At 38.1% G+C, this 18794-nt stretch overlaps 1 protein-coding gene across 7 annotated transcripts in view; it reads right to left on the bottom strand.

Annotated features, from left to right (window-relative positions):
* Positions 1 to 1244: 1244 nt before the first annotated feature.
* Positions 1245 to 18794, bottom strand: part of NRG3 (neuregulin 3) — a 1117203-nt gene continuing 1099653 nt past the window's right edge. For 2 of the 7 annotated variants that reach the window (XM_030941425.1, XM_030941429.1), the window contains 3 exons: positions 14777 to 14904; positions 9316 to 9486; positions 1246 to 3314 (listed from right to left, as the gene is read on the bottom strand). In XM_030941425.1, the coding sequence (XP_030797285.1) occupies positions 2807 to 3314; positions 9316 to 9486; positions 14777 to 14904 (807 nt within the window). In that variant the 3' untranslated portion in view covers positions 1246 to 2806. Of the gene's footprint in view, positions 3315 to 3557; positions 3630 to 9315; positions 9490 to 14776; positions 14905 to 18794 lie in introns of all 7 variants that reach the window. The other 5 variants (XM_030941423.1, XM_030941428.1, XM_030941427.1 and 2 more) reach the window with 5 other exon arrangements.

Here is an 18794-nt window from a genome sequence, read left to right on the forward strand (position 1 = left end):
CAAATAATAAATATGTAGTGTATTTAATTACAAATTTCCAAATATATATTCACATAATAAAGACAAGGAAAATGAAGCAAAATCAAATGTATTTTGTTGAAATAAGCACATGAGCTTGAAGGATCAAGTACTGATGGCTCCAGGTGTTTTCCATGTTAGATTCACTTTGAAAGTACTGATGCCATCAGCACTGGTCAGCTGGCGCCCAAGGATGTAAATTTTGAGCTTGGATACTTTTCACAGGAAAGCCTTATATTCCTAAAGGAGACAAATGACCACTAAAAAGTAACCATTAATACAGATTATTTATGGAGGATTTTATCTTGACTACTAATTAAGGGAGTAATTGTATCTCTGAACTTTGTATCAGACATCCAGCAGATTTGCCAGATTATTAATGCTTTTTTAGAATATATGGGGGTGGGGTTATAGTCACATAACACAGTTTTTCATATTTTTAAAAAAGGGGTTGGACCAAGACATAAGTTTCATGGACAATCTTACTGTTTTCAGTGTAAACAATATGTTAGAATAGCTGCAGTGAGTCGCACAGCATATAACTTCTTAATGGTAAATTCAGAACCAATCTTCCAGATAAGCAAGTACAACATTTTAGTTAGAAACAAAAGCAAAACAAACAAAACAAGAACAAGGTTGACTTCAACAAAGTTGTGAGGCCTTCCAGTTGTTTGATAATTGTGATAAATTTCAACACGATGACATATTGGATGCCCAACTTATCGGGTTTTTATAGACCTGTTAGTTTCTAAGACCATTTTCTAAAATGTTCCCATAGATATATTTTTAAATGAGAACTTAGATGATCTAGACATTACGAATTTACTTAGATGATCTAGACATTACGAATTTATAATAATCTTTTGAAATTCTACCAATATCACCTCCATATTCAAAACAATGGAACTATAACAGAACAAATAATAAATATCACACAACATTTTGTTAAATGTAAAGTGCATTTTTACCAAAGTGTTTCAACATCTGAGACTTTGAATTTCTATTAAGTGGTTCTGATAAATACATGACAATATGTCTACTAATAACGGATGTTCCGAAACAGCAATTTGCAACGTATTTTCAACAGAAACAACTTAACCTGAAATAAGAACTGTATATATTTACTGCTTGACTCAGAAATAGTTATATTCCTTTTCCATGGAATGTGTCTTCCACCAAGAGATTTTAACCAAGGTTTTCCCAAACTGCAGTAAAAGAAATCTTTTATGCTTTCAAATACGGTGCTTTTTTATTTAAAACAGTGTAAACATAACAACTCAACACCACCAATAATTGAAAAAAGACTGGGTATGTGAACACTAATTTCCTCATATGTCCCATGAAAGTGAGGGTAAATAAACAGACAAATCTTCAGGAGAGGTTTCAGTTCACCTTAGCAGTGGTAAAAATATTGCTTTATTCCAAATGAACATACAACACAATTTACTGTTCTTTTGGGGGGCTTCTTGTGAACTGAATAGTCTGGGTTTTATTATTTCAACAATTTATTCTTCCCATACTAACCACAGAAGCCAAAGCCTTGGTCCACATGTAGTAGACTTGCTATAAAATAAATAGCAATGAGGATGATGAGAAAGCAAATGATAACTGTCAATTTGTTAATTGTCTTGTGTTAATAATTTAAGTAGGCATGATTCAAAATAAACACACACCCTCAATTAACTCACCTTATGATACTGATATCATTAATGAGCCAATAGTTGATCCTCTCAAAAGTATTCACATCAGAAAATGGTCTAGACAGTGTCAAGAGTTTTATACGACCCCACCATGCAAGTGACCTTGATTTAAGAACTAACTGAACTTTATACTTAATGGAAAAATTTAAAGTGAACAGATCTAAGAGGGAAATACTTTTTCTGAATATTAGATTCCCTGATGTTTCAGAACAAATTTTAGCAAGCGTAATATGCGCACACATGCACACACATACGCACAATGAACACATGTGCTTACAGCACATGTGTCCGCGTGAGCAAGTCCACACACACACACGCTCGCACACACATGTGCACACAGGCACACAAAAACTGAGAAACGCTCCTCCAGAGCCTCTAAACAATCTCAAGGAAAAACATTTCTATTAGAATGATTTTAGTGACACGACATAGTGACTTGTTTGTCTCTTTTTCTGTAATAATTTCATACCTCCAGCTGAGATCTGTGCATTCAAATCTCAGAGGAAGGTGGCACACAAGAGTAGTTAAGATTGCCTCCGGTTTCTCCTTCTATCTCCTGTCCTCCTTCCCATTGCAGAGTCTTTTGTGGCATTCTCCAAAAATCAAATAGAAAACACTACATTTCTCGACATGACATAATCTGTGATGAGGCTATTGGGTGAATAGAAATTTAGGGCTTGGGACTGGCAAGCCAAATGGCAAGGGCCACCTGCTCACTGGCGCATCCACCTGCAGGATGCAGCTCTCCTCTTTTGCAACCAGTGTGTTTTAATGAGACACTGGCACTTGTGGGGCCAAGGGTCTGAATTGCCCACATCTTCTAAGAGCCTAAGAGGACAGTATTGGGACTAACTGAAATTGGATTCAGAATTCTACCCCAAAGCTTTAATGGTAAGCTTTATCCCTCCTGAAACATTTCTTTCCCTTAAAAAAATATTTGTTAAAAAACACTATGATATGAGGGCGATAGACTATTTGGTTTCTTCTAAGTAGATGCTCTTAAATTAATGCATATAAATAATTTGTATTTGATTTCCTCTCTTTCGTGTTGAGCAAAGCATAGAATGCACAGATTCCTACATCTCCAGTCACTTGGTCAATGCAGAGTCTCTTTGTATTTCATTTCTTAAGACAAATTGTGCCTCTCGTTCTGATTTGGCCGTGGGACTCAGGGGGAGAAAGGCTGTGTTTTCGCTTGCACTGTCCTCGGTTTCTACGCTGGCCAGTTCGTAGTCTTCTGACCGTCTGGCATCAGTCAGAATTCGGATCTGCTCCTGGACAGTTTCTAGCAATATTTTCACTTCTTGTTGTTCTGCTATAAGACAATCGCTGACTGGAATACTCACATTGACAACGTCAGCTGAATAGGAGTTTTTGCACCATTTGATGCTTTTGACTTCAGAAATCCCTGGCATTTGCAGGCAGGTTTCCTCTAAACCCACTGAAGGGATGATGGGCACAGAACTGGCCCTTGTGGATGAATAGCCCACCAGGTCCTTTTGCTCCAAGCTATTAAAATAGGGGTTTGTCTCTCTTGAAGGCAGTTGCATATTTATTGATGTATTTCGTTGAGTTTTTAAACCATTGGATGAATACCTGAAAAAGAAACACAGTGTTACTCCTTCTGCCTTCTGCTGGGCTTTGTTAGAGCAATACTCAATCCACAAAGCACTTTTCACATGCACCATCTCACTGAATTCTCACAGCAACCCCATGAGACGGATAATAGATTCCCAGTTAAACAGAGAAGTAAACTGAAGCTCAGATAGGTGAAGTGACTTGCCCAAGGTCACACAGAAAATAAGTGACAGACTGAGACTCAAACCCAGATCTTCTTACTTTAAGTCCAGGGGTCTTTCAACACACCACAGCTGTATAGGCAGGTGGGATATAGTCTTCCTGACCTCTATCCTAGAATACAAAGTAAATGGGGATTGAGCAGGTAAGTGTGGCCTTTCCATTGTGACAAACAGGACACCCATAATGGCATTAGTCCACTCCATCAACTCGACCACCCTCTCAGCCCTGGGTTAGTCCAGTAGACTTGTTGTGGCCACCCTAGTTGAAGCCAATCAAGAAGCCCAATATTAAGCATCCAGGTACTACAATCACAAGTTTTTCTGCTTCACACTGATTTTAGGGGATCCAAATCCAATTTCCACTGGCACTGTGCTCTATAGGAACCACCTCACTGCCAGATTGCCAAGCCAGCAGATGGGAATGGGAGGATAACGATTCCTCTACCTGCCTGGGGCTGAATATGAAGTGGGTTCCATAGGGCTTCTACGCATCTAGCATCTTTCCTTACAACCAAGTAACCAAGAAACCAAGTAAGGTAGTTCTTTGGTCCATGGCAAGGACTTGTCAAGAATGCCAATATGCCATTGCAAGTCATTTGAATATAGCAGAATCTTCTAACTTCCCTTCTTGCCTGTTCAGGGCTAGTAAATCTTTCTCCTCTGTGCTGTTCAGTGACAGAAAATGGGACAGGTATATAGCAGATTTATAGAAATGGGGTTTTGGAACTTGAACAGTAGTGTTTTATTCTATTTCTTAGTTATTTGTCCCTAATTTAAATGTTAAACATTCAAATTTTGACACAATTTAAACATATCAACCTTCCATACAATAAATCTCATTTCCTTGACTTCCATTATTATGTAAATGAAAATCATGTCTATATATGTAGATAATAATTGCAATGCAGTGTGTTGCATACTAAATACAAATCTTTATTGTAAGGACATGATTGGGAGCAAATTAGAGGTCTTTCCACCAGACAGTGAACACAGACAGGGAAGAGATTTAGGCCTCTGTAGTCCCATCCTCTCTTACTGTGCCTAATACAGAGTTGATAATCAATACACTTTAACTGAGTGAACACATGAATACGTAAACAAGTCTTCAAGGTAAACTCTCCCTTTATATCCTACTTAATGTCTGTTTTCAAACTTAATAACAACAGCTAATATCTGTACAGTGCTTGTAAAAATCACTTTCACCTCCAATTAACTTGTTTTATTTTTCAAAAACCTTGTAGTTTATTTATTATTATATTTAATGGATGAGCAAAATAGACTAAGATGATTTTCCCAAAATTATATCTTCAGTAAGAGTCACACAGAGAATTTAAACCCAAGTTGTCTTATTCTAATTATTATTGTCAATGTTAGAGGTTGTTAATGAATGAATATATCCTAAGGTGAACCAGAATACCTTTTTGGGGATATGTAATCTTTATTCATACAAACTGCACAGTTACATATTTGGAAATTCTTGGGGAATATTACTCCATTCTCATTAGTGTTATATAACTAAAAATACGAGCCTAAAGCTTCAAATCAATAATCACTTTCAACAAGAAGTAAGGAAACAAATTTCAGGCTTTTGTTTTGCTCTCAGCACCATCCTGTTAGCATGATTTGTATGTATGAAAATATAGAAAGTCTGCCTGTGAGGTTCACCAGTGAAACAGGGACAAGAAATGTAGCCAGGATAGCATTTCACATAAATATCATCAGGGTATACCAGTAGGTAGAATCTGGTAAGTTGATACGCGATGGTGATAGGTAAAAATTCTTACAGTTGGATCTAAACAGTTGGATAAAGATGCAAATATCTTAGAGAATGTTTTTAAATTGTAAATTCAACAAGTCAACTAGGTGGCATGACTAAGACATAATCAAAGGCAATTCACGCCAAACTTTGAGCATTCTTCTCATTTGCCAGAGGTCCGACTAAAGGATTTAGATGAGAAAGAGGAATTGCAGTGGACTATTATGTGTCATTTCCCAAGTCAGGCTTTGAACACATGCCTGGCAACAACCAAAATTTAAAATGTTACCATGACATGAAGATGAGCTGTAAACAATGAGAACTTTCCTAACTGTGATTTTGTTTTGAATTAGACATGATTTCAAGTTCCAAAATTACTATATGCTCTGGAATCTCAGGTAAATGGCAGCCTCACTTTAATTTTGCCATCAATTAAAACAATCAGGTAGTAACACTAACTTGATTGCTCAGAGGGAAGGGGAATTTTTCTGAGGACTAATTGAAATAATGTCTCTGCCCTGTTCTACTAGAGACACAGTGGCAAGCCTCACGCCCCCACAGAGGTGCTATGAGTGTCCCAGCACTGGTATTCCAGCAGAAGTTTAAGTGAGAGCTAAATTTCTAGATGTAATTTCTGAGGCAGAGGATTCAAAGTTCTGTATCCCTTGAGGGCCAATGATGCTTCCACAAGTTCCGTCCACGAGCTTGTCATTTCGTTTTGGGCCAGTCTTCCTGTCATCCTCAACAAAGAAAATACAAATGCATCTTGTCTGTAACCATGTGAGTCGAAGCATTCTTTTAAAGAAGAAAGATTCCAAGTATTAGTCACTTGATTTGGTTCCCAGTCATTCATGAGTCATGCTAAGGAATTTGTGTTTCTCTAGGAGACTCCAAACCCTCTCAGTTCCTAGGTCACATGGCAATGAATGAACAGACTATTTTGAAGGAATCCACACTTTCCTCTGAAGTCATAAAATTAGATACTCCATTTACAAGTCATCAGCCATAAATGTGGTTTTCTTCACATTTCTTGTTGATTTAGTGGTTTATTTAGTCAGAAAAGCCAGTATTCAATCGCAGATCTTTTACATGGGACTGTGTATGTCACGTTGGGCTAGCCATTTAAACTCTGATATCCTTAGTGTGCTTATCCATAATATTTCTAAAGAATAACTGAAGAGAAGTATATAAAGTTGCTAGCTAGGTGTGGTAGGTATTCAGTATATTTTGAATTTTATCTACTTCTAAGATGTGAATCTAACATTTGTGATTCCATCTCTTTTTGTCTGGCATATGAATATATTAGCTTGATTTTCCTGACATGATACACTTTAAACTCTCTGAGCCATTACCATGGCTGTCATTGACCAGGGCTCCAGTCATGACAAAGTTTCCTCAAGAATCTCCTCTTCACCTCACTCCTTCCCCAGGCCACAGTAAGATAGACATTACGTTCAAGCTGGGTGGAAGTTCTTGCCAAGGAAAGAAGCCACATACGTTGGGAGCCTAACTGTCATAGACAGCGCCCACTTGCTTGGTAAACAAGCAGCAGATAGCTGATGGCTCTTGCAAATTCATTTCCCCCTCTTCCAGGCTGGGGCCAAATTTAAAGATGGCCTTTAGCTGTGAAATTCTATTGCCAATCCCATTTGCAGTTCAGAGAGACAGTCAGCCCCCTGGGAGTGGAAAATAGCTGTTTATAAGAACTGAGAATGAGATTGCTCCCTGAGATTCATTGTGCTGGGCACAAAGTGACTTACGCTTAGAGTCACCATTTATCAACATCTGGTAGATATCACACATGGGAAAATACCTGTGGCCAAGCAGCTGGAGAGAATATTCCAACCCAATAGTGACTGAACCAAAACAAAACTACCACCACGCAGAAAATAAGTGTGAGTCTCCTAGGAGGTTAAAAAAACAAAGCATTGCCTCAGCATGTAATGTGATCTCTGAGCCCCTGATGATATGTGCATGGTTCAAGCTTGAGCCTGGCATAGGCTCCAAGCACCCTTACTCCTTGAACATATGGAATGATGGTCATAACAGTGCCCAATAGAAAAAAAAAAAAAAAAAAAAAAAAAAGCAGCATGGGCTGGGTTTTTTGTCCACTCACAAAATCTCTGAAGTTGGTTTTCCCTCATTTGTTCTTGTAACATTCATCCCAGGGATTTTATGTACATGTATATAGTCATATTCATTAGCAAGAGGCATCATTAGTCATTTATATAGAAAAGGCACTATGAAACATGATCAATTATAATTATGGGTTAAATGCAAGCCTGCTGTTCCACAGATAAGACCAAGAGAAATGCAAACTGCTTCTTGACTCGCATCATACATTTTGAACCCCTTGGCTGTTATGTTTACTTTGCAACTGTCACCCTAAATCTGTACCAAATGCCTTTTACAGTCCATCTGGAATTGCTTCAAAATTATAAACCTAGCCACCAGCCATTTATTTCCTGTCTTCTAGTTTTCCTAAAGAAATCTGTTGCTGAACTTTGTTAGACAAGACACTGCTCCATATATCCCATTCCCATATGAAAAGAGAAACGTGAGATTCTGTGCTAGACCTACCCCCTGTTTTGGTCTTTAGCCTGATAGAGACAGTCTGGAAAAATCATCCAGGTCAAAGCAGCATAGAAACCTGGCCTGGCTCATTCAGAGAGATAAAAACAGAGCCACGAGAATCTGGCTTGAGTGAGGGAACTGATTTCTGAAATTTCTAGAGTAAACTCTGATTGCATTGCTCTTGAAATTATTGAAAAAATTATAACAATTACTGTAATGATGAATACCAGTACCATTTCTCTGCTTACTATGTGTCTACTACAAAGTCTTTACACACATGATTGTTTTAAATCTGCCCAACAATCTTCAGGGCGTTGATATTATTTTGCTCAATTATTTGTATTTTTCTTTTCTTTTTTGAGATACGGTCTCTCTGTCACCTAGGTTGGAGTCCAGTAGCACCATCTGCACTCACTATAGCCTCCATCTCTGAGGCTCGAGGGCTCAAGGGATCCTCCCACCTCAGCCTCCCAAGCAGCTGGGACCACAGGCACACACTACCATGCCCAGCTAATTTTTTGTATTTTTGGTAAAGACGGTGTTTGCCATGTTGCCCAGGCTGGTCTCAAACTCCTGAGCTCAAGTGATCTGCATACCTCAGCCTCCCAAGGTGCTGGGACTATGGGTATGAGCCACAGTGTCTGGTCTATTTTTCTCAATTTATAGATAAGAGCATCTAAGACCACATCATAAAATATTCTCAAAGTCACACTAGTAGTGAGGAGCAGAGATGGGATTTGAAGTCCAGTCAGTTTAAGTGAGGATCACATGTTTAGTTGGGCAGTTTATGCCAACTACGTGAATAATGGCTAACATTCATCCTGTACTCAGCTCACCATGCTTTGATGGTGGTGACGCCTCTATGGATCTGTGTCCACCAGAGGAAGGGATATCTTTTGCACTGTAAAGAGTAGCAGCGATGGTGTCCAAAGCCCATCCTTCTACCCCTGTACCATGAATAACTTGCAGATATGAGTTTTAGTAAGTTGTGATTTGACTTTACACTCTCAAGATTGACCCAGATTCTACACTCAAGCTCAGGGGAAGCAGATACTGTATATATGCCATGAGTTATTGTTTAGTGTATTGTTCACAATACTTATCAGAGAATTAAGTCCTTTTTCTAATCTGCAGATGAAGGAACACTGTAATCCTCCTTTGATTTTTTAAATCAAAGAGAAATTTCCAGTTGTATTAGCAAATGATCTAATAACATATTGCCTAGATATCTACACTTACTTTCTTCCTAGTTATATTTCTTTCTAATCTAATGTTTCTCTGATACCTATTTCCATCACACCTATACTTTAAAGCTGGTTCACTTTTTGGAGAACAAAGATGGCAGTAAGCATATATAGCTAGTTAATGAATAAACGAATGAATAAAACCCTAAGGAACATAAAACGTAATTGAAAGCTATGGCATTAAAGACACCTTCCCTAAATTCCACTGCTGTTTTGAGACCTACCCTTGGCAAGGTATCGTATCCTGGTCTGGGATCCTTGATTCTTCGAGTTGCTGATATGCTGGTCCCACAATTCCGCCTAGCCTACTTCGGGGTGACGGGGGTGTCCTTCTGAAGGCATTCCTATGGAGCATGCCACTCCTTTGCCCTGGGCTGCAGCAAGAGGATAAACTCCTGCTGAGGTGGAATGAAAACAGACAAACAAACAAACAGAAGACATCATAGCAATAACCTCACAGGTGGCTGCTCAAACTTTGCAAACACTGAATCTGCACCCCAAGTCCTCAAAGTTCTAGGCCAGGGGCCATCCATGAATATAGTATATGTGGTAGAATGGGATCAGGAATTGCCCAATCCATTTTACCTTTGGAGACACTGAGAAAAAGGGAAGTTCCTGGATTTCTGGCTTTCTAGGTTAGAGCATGACTGATGAAAATCATTGCCACTTTCCAGCCAGGGTAAGAGGCGAACTTAAGGAATTCTCAAGCTCCTCATTCCCATCCATCCTGATTATCCAAGGCATCGTAGGTGTCTCTCTGATAGAAATAAAAATAGCCTTCTTATGAGACACTGACAAAAACTAAACACAGTAAGCCCAGAAGGGATTTACCGGGGAAAAAATTCACTTATTAGCGATAGAATTCACAAATTTTAATTGGCATTTTCTCATTAACATATGTTTAAATTCCCTGTTCACTACCTCAGATTTTAATCAATCTTGACAAACTAAATTATTTTTCTTCTGAGTTTGCTTTTAATAAACATCTGACTAGATATTTTATTTGACTCATACATTCAAATGCCTAAATAACTATATGTTTATAGATGTCATCAATGAGCAAATCATGTAAGTGGCTTACACCACAGGCCTTAACAAAGTGAGAATTCTTACATAGATTATGTACAGAAAAGAACTAGACTCTATAAAAATTCATTGCTGATGAGACTTATTACCTGTTCCTTATCCATTCCTATCTCCACCCCACTGAATTAACCCTACTGTAGACTGGTGAGCAGAACTTTGTTCATGTGTAGACATTCCACGAGATGCTAGTTTATGGGGTCACACTGGTTCTGCGGTGCTCAAATAATAAAGGAACTGAGAATTTTGTGCTGCATTCTCATTTAACTCTGTAAATATCAATACAACCATAGAAAGAAATATGAAAACATTCTCAAAATTTCAATAAATTTATGAAGGTTCTAAAGAAACCAGTCTCTCAAAGACATTTTACCCATATCACTGTGTTATTTGGTGTTTTGTCACTTTTCTTCCATCAATATTACTGTTAATTCTACTTAGTCAATACAAAACAGGACTTTGCAAATATTATTTAAGATCAGAGTTTGAAAATCTGATATTTGAGTGTTAATAGGCACTTTCTTGGTTGTGGCAAGGTGACTGATCAATCTTTATATTCCTCAAGCCAACATTAACTTCCTAAATTTGTGCAAGCAGAAGATCATCCCTTATTACACCTTTATTATTATTATTATTATTTTTTGAGACAGAGTCACCCAGGCTGAAGTACAGTGGCACAATCTCGGCTCACTGCAACCTCCACCTCTTGGGTTCCCATGATTCTCCTGCTCCAGCCTCCCAAGTAGCTGGGACTACAGGTGCTCCCCACCATGGCAGGCTCATTTTTGTATTTTTAGTAAAGACGAGGTTTCACCATGTTGGCCAGGCTGGTCTCAAACTCCTGACCTCAGGTCATCCACCTCTTAGGCCTCCCAAAGTGCTGGGATTACAGGTGTTAGCCACTGTCCCTAGCCCCTATACCTTCATTCTTTATCATGATACATCTGGTATGGTGTGTCCCTAAATGCCTAACAGGGGATGTCTAGTTAGCGCACTAAGCCCACAAGTTGGAGAAGCTCTCTAGCAGCTAATTTGCTTCCTTGCCTTCCTACTTTCATCTACCATCCAATGGCAATGATGGGGTCTGCAGGGCATGAAGTCTTAGATGCTAGAGTTAGCTGCAACTGAGTATAAGTCTTGGGTCTGCAGGTAACTAGTTGCTAGAAGCATGATGCTGATGGAGGTACTTGTACCAGTCAGAGTCCCGGAGAGACATAGATGGCAGTTTAACTTGGTTTATTGTTAGAGATTTTGCTATATACAAAAGTGTGATCAGTGTTTGAGGGGAAAAAAGCAATAAAGGAGGCTGCTGTGCCTCAGGACTACTATGAGAAGCTATTATTATACCTCTGACTTAAGGAACAAGGAGAGGGAGCAGTTCTCAGAATGGAGAGAGAAAGTGAGTTGTAAGGAGGGGGCCGCATTGCAGGCTCCATGGCCCCAGAAAAGGGATATACTGAAGGCAACCAAGCAGCGAGGAAGGTGACACAAGGGCCATGACCTCACTCTCCTCCCTGCCATCTATCTCATGCCTGTGCCTCACACTGAACCCACAGAAACCAGAGGACAAGGGAGCCTGCAGCCGTCTCGGTGTACAGGGCAAGGCAGAAAACAGAAAAGGTAGAAACTTGTTGCCAGTGTGAGAAGGGAGTGGCAAAAGGAAGATATCAGCATTCTACTTAAGAATTTTCCTAGGTTCGCTATGGGATGTGGAGGTTTAAAGACAGGAAGTATGCAAAGCATGGAGCATGGAGCCTGGCACACAGTAGGTGCTCCGCACGATGAGTTCCTCTAGCTCCATTGCCACACCTGGCAATTCAAAGGGTCTTCTCTGTCACTGAAAACCCTGGAATTATTTCAATGCAAAAATACCTACATACGTGCTTTTTATAAGTGACATGGCGAGGCACAGTGGCTCACACCTGTAATCCCAGCACTTTGGGAGGCTGAGGCTGGTGGATCACCTGAGGTCAGGACTTCAAGACCAGTCTGGCCAACATAGTGAAACCCCATCTCTACTAAAAATACAAAAATTAGCCAGGTGTGGTAGCATGTGCCTGTAGTCCCAGCTACTTGGGAGGCTGAGGCAAGAGAATCCCTTGAACTCAGGAGCCGGAGGTTGTAGTGAGCTGAGATCACACCACTGCACTCCAGCCTGGGCAACAGAGCGAGACTCTATCTCCAAAAAAATAAAATAATAAAAAAAGATAAGTGACTTATATTGCCAAAATATACTGCAATAAATATGACATGCCGTAATAGATTTATTTTCTAAACAGATGGGTTTTTTTGAACTAAACATTAGAAATAATGGCTTTGAATTAATAGCTTTGTTTTGTACATGAGTTATCCAAATGAGTCATATTTGCAGTGCACAAAAGAAATTAATTATTCATAGCTCACTAAACTGTCACAACAGCAAAGTCTATCAGTATGAACTAGTGACCTGTCTTAAAAGAGTTTTATGCCTATTGATCAATCAGCTATTCAGGCCTTCTAACTCAGTGGCATTCAGGAAGTTATGGAGTAGTTTCCAGGATATATAAATCAGTGCCTGGGTTATCAATCATGAAAACGTTTAAGTCTATTGCATGTTTTTTTTTTTTTTTTTTTTTTTTTTTTTTTTTTATTATACTTTAAGTTCTAGGGTACATGTGCATAACGTGCAGGTTTGTTACATATGTAAACTTATGCCATGTTGGTGTGCTGCACCCATCAACTCGTCAGCACCCATCAATTCATCATTTATATCATGTATAACTCCCCAATGCAATCCCTCCCTCCTCCCCCCTCCCCCCTCCCCATGATAGACCCCAGTGTGTGATGTTCCCCTTCCCGAGTCCAAGTGATCTAAAGCTGTGATATATTAAACTATAATTTACAAAGTTCTAAAAGCATTTTGTGAGTCAACCCTTGTCCGTCTGTCAGGACACAATGTATGCTAACAGATACTGCAATGTCATTGATCCAAACAAAAAGGAAGGTCTCTTAAAGATATCCTTATTTAATGTGTGAGTGACTTCTAGACACCATAGCAGAAGCCAAGTTTAGGAGGGAGCATAAAAAAAAAGTACATGAGAACTGGGCATAGGAATATTGCAGCTCAAACATATGAAAAGTTGATGTTTTAAAACATATATATCAATTTTAAAACATTTATGACAGAATATAGTTAATATAATACTAGAATGATATTATACTGAATTACTTGACTAGGTGAAATACTACTTTAACGTGTTATAATCAGGAGGAGAAAATACCATTTGGGGAACAGTATCAGTCTTCTGAAAGACTGGTAATATTGGACTTATTTCCCTAATTAAGACAACTTTCATTAGGTCCAGTGAAATGAAATGCTCTTCTCACAGGAAAATACTCTGTAAATGCAACATTGATATAAATGAAAACTTGCAGTAAGAATAGCTAAAGCAATTATCCAAGAGCCAAACATATTTCAATCCTGAATTGAACATAGATTCATACCATATTTTTTAAAATGGCAAACTCTCAGTGTTTTAATCTCCTCATGTAGAATGAGAATAAAAATTGCCATCAAGTGCTGAGGATTAGTGTCGAGAGTGACCAAAAATCTCAAAGTAAATGTGGCCAGAAACAATAAAATCCATTTCATGTAACTCATTAAAAGGTGAAGAAGAAAGTAGTTTTCTTCTATCACGTATGTTTCCGGCTTGGTGTTGGGCAAACTATTGCCTAGTATGTGACAACAAAGGGGCAACAACATTCAACTTTCATTGCTGGGAACAGCTGTTATTTACTTTTTCATTGTTAAAATGTTGAATTTTTCATAATGTTTTCAAATTGTAAAATACTGTATATCTCACTAAGAAAAGGAAGTTTCAATCTTTGGACAACTTCCATAAAGACTGGGGATGTATATCTGAACACAATCTAGCATTTGTCCCAAACTTCATCATTTGGTTTAGAACAAACACCTTTAATATTTGGAGTTTCAGAATGCTGATGTATAAAACAGAAAAGTGGAGACTAGAAGATGCTGAAGGACAAAGTTAGCTTTAGAATGCTATGAAATGTGTCAAATAACTACGTTTTCGGCGTTTTCTCCAAAGCAGCCAATTTCTGGGGAGCTTGTAAGAAACTGCCACCCCATTTATAATAGAAGATTTTATAGACCCAAGAAGAAGATTCACCAGGCTTCTTCCCCGTGGAAAATTTTATTTTGTAAGAACCGTGTTGGAAAACCTGAAGTCTGTCACATTAGGCTGCATAGGGAAGAATTACTCATTAACTGTATCATCTAGAAAAGGCAGGCCAGGTAACGTACTTTTAAGAATAGTTTTTCAGAATGCATTTTTTTTTTTTTTTTTTTTTACTGGTCTGTAGCTTTGATGGGTGTTATTTATAGTTCCATCAAGTTTCTTACAGGGGCAATGTTGTCTGCTGTGGAAACCGGTATCTTTGGTTTACCTGATGTGAGGTGTTTGAGCATCTGCTCTACAGAGAACTACAGGAGAAGCAAGAACAGTTGTCTCTCCTAAGTCATGCTGCCAGTCCTTGGCATGTGCCACCCAGCATACACACAGTGTGAATGTGCCCACTCCCACCATGATGAGCTACTTGTACCTGTGGTGTTTGACAGACTGGCTTCCTCTGTCAGGAGAAGGGACTTCAGGGAATGACTGGGGGCCGACAAAACTTGACTCCATCATTTTCTCCAATGCAGTCACAGGATGCCTTTCCACCTTTGAATACTGTGGGAAATCACACGTACAGAGTTGAGATGAAGGATAAGTTATGGAAAGAGGGCCTAGAACACCAGAGCTAGGAATTGAGAAGTTACTGGAATGCCAATTCCTCCTGGTCACCTGATTAGAGGAGCAGGAGATGAGACATAATTTGTGTCCTATTTCCAACACATTTGAGTATTCACCTCCCCTGCCCCAACCATCTCTGTGCCTAGACAGGATCCATTGAAGAGGGTTCTTCATGTCAGAATCCCAAGCGTACTCTCTCATTTTTATTCATGTACACCCATGGCACACTGTGACTGACAGCCGAAAGGCACTTACACGTATGGTTTAGTTGATGTACATCTTACCAAAAAAATTGAATTAGTAGCTGGGTTACTACAGTAAGGATTCAATAAACACTTATTAAATTTCCTAACATTCTGAGAATGATGAAAGACATTGGTTCAGAATATCTGGCCGCCACGCTCCACTGTTTTCCTCTTTCAGCTTGTTACCAGGTAATTACCATGTTTAACAAGAGAAATTTGGAGCATTTCACTCCTTATAGTTCGGAACTCTTGGTTTCTCCTTTGGCTATAATAACTCGTAAGGTGTAGAAGCCTAAAGAAGACTTACATAGATGACAACTTCAGAAAAATTTTACCCCAAGAGAAGTATCACACAGCATCTCAAGAGTCAATAAGTTGTCAACTTTAATACTCCCTGCACACTGGGCGCTGGAACAGGTAGCAAAGTGTAGAAGATTTCTCTTCTAGAAACTCCAGGTGAAGACTTTCTTTAGAAATAGAAGTTTAAGGACGCTCATCAAAATAAAAGAGAGTAGTTTGGAGTCTGGATATTCAGTACCCAATGTGTCAAGTTACAGATTTTAAGTGTTATCCTGAGTAACTATAAAACTCTAACTCAGTATACCTTTTTTTTTTTTTTCATTTCAAAAGCAAAGAAGCCACTATTAGAAGCATTGATGAAAAAAATCAAGTTAATCAACCTTTTTGAATCTCACATCTATATGGTGGGATAATAAAATGTCTCTTACAGGGTTGTTGAAAAAATTCACAAACAATACTTAATGCACTTGATCCAGGTAAAAAGAAGGTAGATACAATAATGAAGACGATACTCTAAGGTGTTTTCTAGCCTTTTAGAAATATTATCTCTGAACTATAAGAAACTACAGATAAATTCTACCCTAAGTCCCATTTCTATCAGTTGGTAGTGGCTGCTTGTAGTCTTATATTTACATATATTCTAAAGATGACTTATGAAGTAAGAAATGGAGAAAGAAAGAGTTCTAACCAGAAGAAAAATGAATCCAGGAGGAAGGAGTGGGAGATATTTTATTGTAATTTCTTTCTTAAAATGTCAGCTTTAAAATTAATGCTTGAGAGTAAATTCCAAAGACTTTCAACATGGCTGGAAGATATTGACAAGAAAAAGAATATAAAAAGAAAAAGAAAACAAAAAAATCCAGGCTGGGATTGTAGAGAATAAAGACAATGTAATATATGCATGCTGATTAATTTTAGACACTGACAAACAAAATATATGTATTTAAGTATTAGAAATTAGCACTAGAATATAAGAATTATATAGAAGACATGAAAAAATTCAAATAATATTAATTCAGCAAAAATTAATAAGGGGGGCTGTAACAAGAGAGCATGGTAAATCGGAAATAAATGGACAGGAATAAGTGTGAAACTATCAGTGAGGATAAAAACCGTGGATGGTTAGATTTAACTATTAAAAGATAGATTCACACACTGATTTTAAACATCTAGTCTTCTATGTTCTGAAATAACTAATTTAAAAACAACAGAGAAAAAACTCGACAGAATGGGTAAGGATATACCCTGCAAAGTATAGAGGGAAAAGCTTTTAACAGTAATAATTTCAAATAAAACATAATTATGTATAAAATGCATTTTAAGAGGAACAAAGATGGATATTTCATATTAATAGAATGAGCAATCTAGCAAGCGATAAATATTCATAAATTTTTATCTACCTAATAACATAGCTTCAATATGAAAGGCTTTGTCAGGCCAGGCACGGTGGCTCATGCCTGTAATCCCAGCATTTTGGGAAGCTGAGGTGGGCAGATCACCTGAGGTCAGGAGTTTGAGACCAACCTGGCAAACATGGTGAAACCCTGTCTCTACCAAAAATACAAAAATTAGCTGGGCATGGTGGCATGCGCCTGTAATCCCAGCTACTCAGGAGGCTGAGGCAGGAGAATAGCTTGAACCTGGGAGATGGAAGTTGCAGTGAGCTGAGATCGTGCCACTGTACTCCAGCCTGGGTAACAGAGTGAAAGTCTGTATCAAAACAGCAACAACAAAAAACAAAAACAAGAAAGGCTTTCTCAACTAATCACAAAAATTATAAACCATCAACACTGTCATAACTTAATTACATACGAATTGTGGCAAGGAATGTAACTATGGATAACAGTAAAGTGTAATTTTAGTTTAATTTATATTTTTAGATTTTGATAAAGAGAAGTGATACAGTTTGGATATTTGTCCCCTTCGAATCTCATGTTGAAATTTGATCCCCAATGTTGGAGATGAGGCCTGGCGGGAGGTGTTTGGGGTGTTTGGGTCATGGGGGTTGATTCCTCATGAATGGTTTGTGTCCTCCCTGTAGCAATGAGTGAGTTCTCATTCTATAAATTCATGGAAGAACTAGTTATTTGAAAGAGCATGGCACCCTTCCCCGTTTCTCTTTTTTCTCTCTCACCATGTGGCACCTGCTGCCCTTTCTCTTCCGCCATGAGCAGAAGCCTCCTGAAATTCTCACCAGAAGCAGATGCTGGCACCATGCTTCTTGTACAGCCTGCAGAACCGTGAGCCAAATAAACCTCTTTATAAATTACCCAGCCTCCGGTATTGCTTTATAGCAATGCAAACAGATTAACACAAGAAGATATGAATGAACTGTTTGGTTAATGGAAATACATTTAAAAACCTTTATAAAATTATATGGGAGATGTATTCATAACCTTATGGGAGAAAGACATTTGTTACCAGGACAAAACACCTAGAGACCATAAAGAAAAAAATATGTAAAATTTGACTTACTACTAATTTAAATATCTTAAGTAACAAAAGTGATTATTAGTAAATCAAAATATAAGTAACATTGGAATATAAGAATATTCATAAGTTAAAGATGATTCTTAACATATAAAGGCAGAAATCAACTGGAAAGAAATTAAAGGCAACAGATGAACAAGAATTTCACAGAAAAATGAAGACAGGCAACATACATATGGCAAAGAGTGCAACTGCACTCATTACCAAGAGGTGGTAATCAGAATAGAGAAAATTAAGTTAAGTGCAGTGGTGCACAGCTGTAGTCCCAGCTACTTGGGAAGTGGAGGTAGGAGGGTCATTTGAGCCCAGGAGTTAGAGACTGTAGTGTGCTATGTGATTAGCTATTGCACTCCAGGCTGGGCAACATAACAAGACTCTGCCTTTAAAATAAATAGAGAAATTTAAATTTCAAGAACATCTGATAAAGGAAAAGGCCCTGAAAAAGTAGCTGTGGTGCTAACTTGAAGAGCAAATTGACAATATGTTTCAAAATTTTAAATATACTTACTCTTTGATCCAAAATACTACTTTTAAAAATTCTATCATGCAAATTTCCACAATTGCAAAAGTTAAAAATAATAATTTCCAGGGTATATAAGCAGTACAATTTTCCATAACGAAACGGAAATAAACACAAAAGTAAAAAAAATGAAAAAAAAAAATAGAAATGTCCACAAATGAATACTACGCAGCCACTGAAAAGAATAAAAGGAAGGTGCAAAAAAGTACGCATACAAATCCATTTGTGTAAATAAGGAAAATGCAATTAATAGATATAAATAGATTGCATAT

The sequence above is a fragment of the Rhinopithecus roxellana genome, chromosome 11 (genome assembly GCF_007565055.1).
Source record: "Rhinopithecus roxellana isolate Shanxi Qingling chromosome 11, ASM756505v1, whole genome shotgun sequence".
Lineage (NCBI taxonomy): Eukaryota > Metazoa > Chordata > Mammalia > Primates > Cercopithecidae > Rhinopithecus > Rhinopithecus roxellana.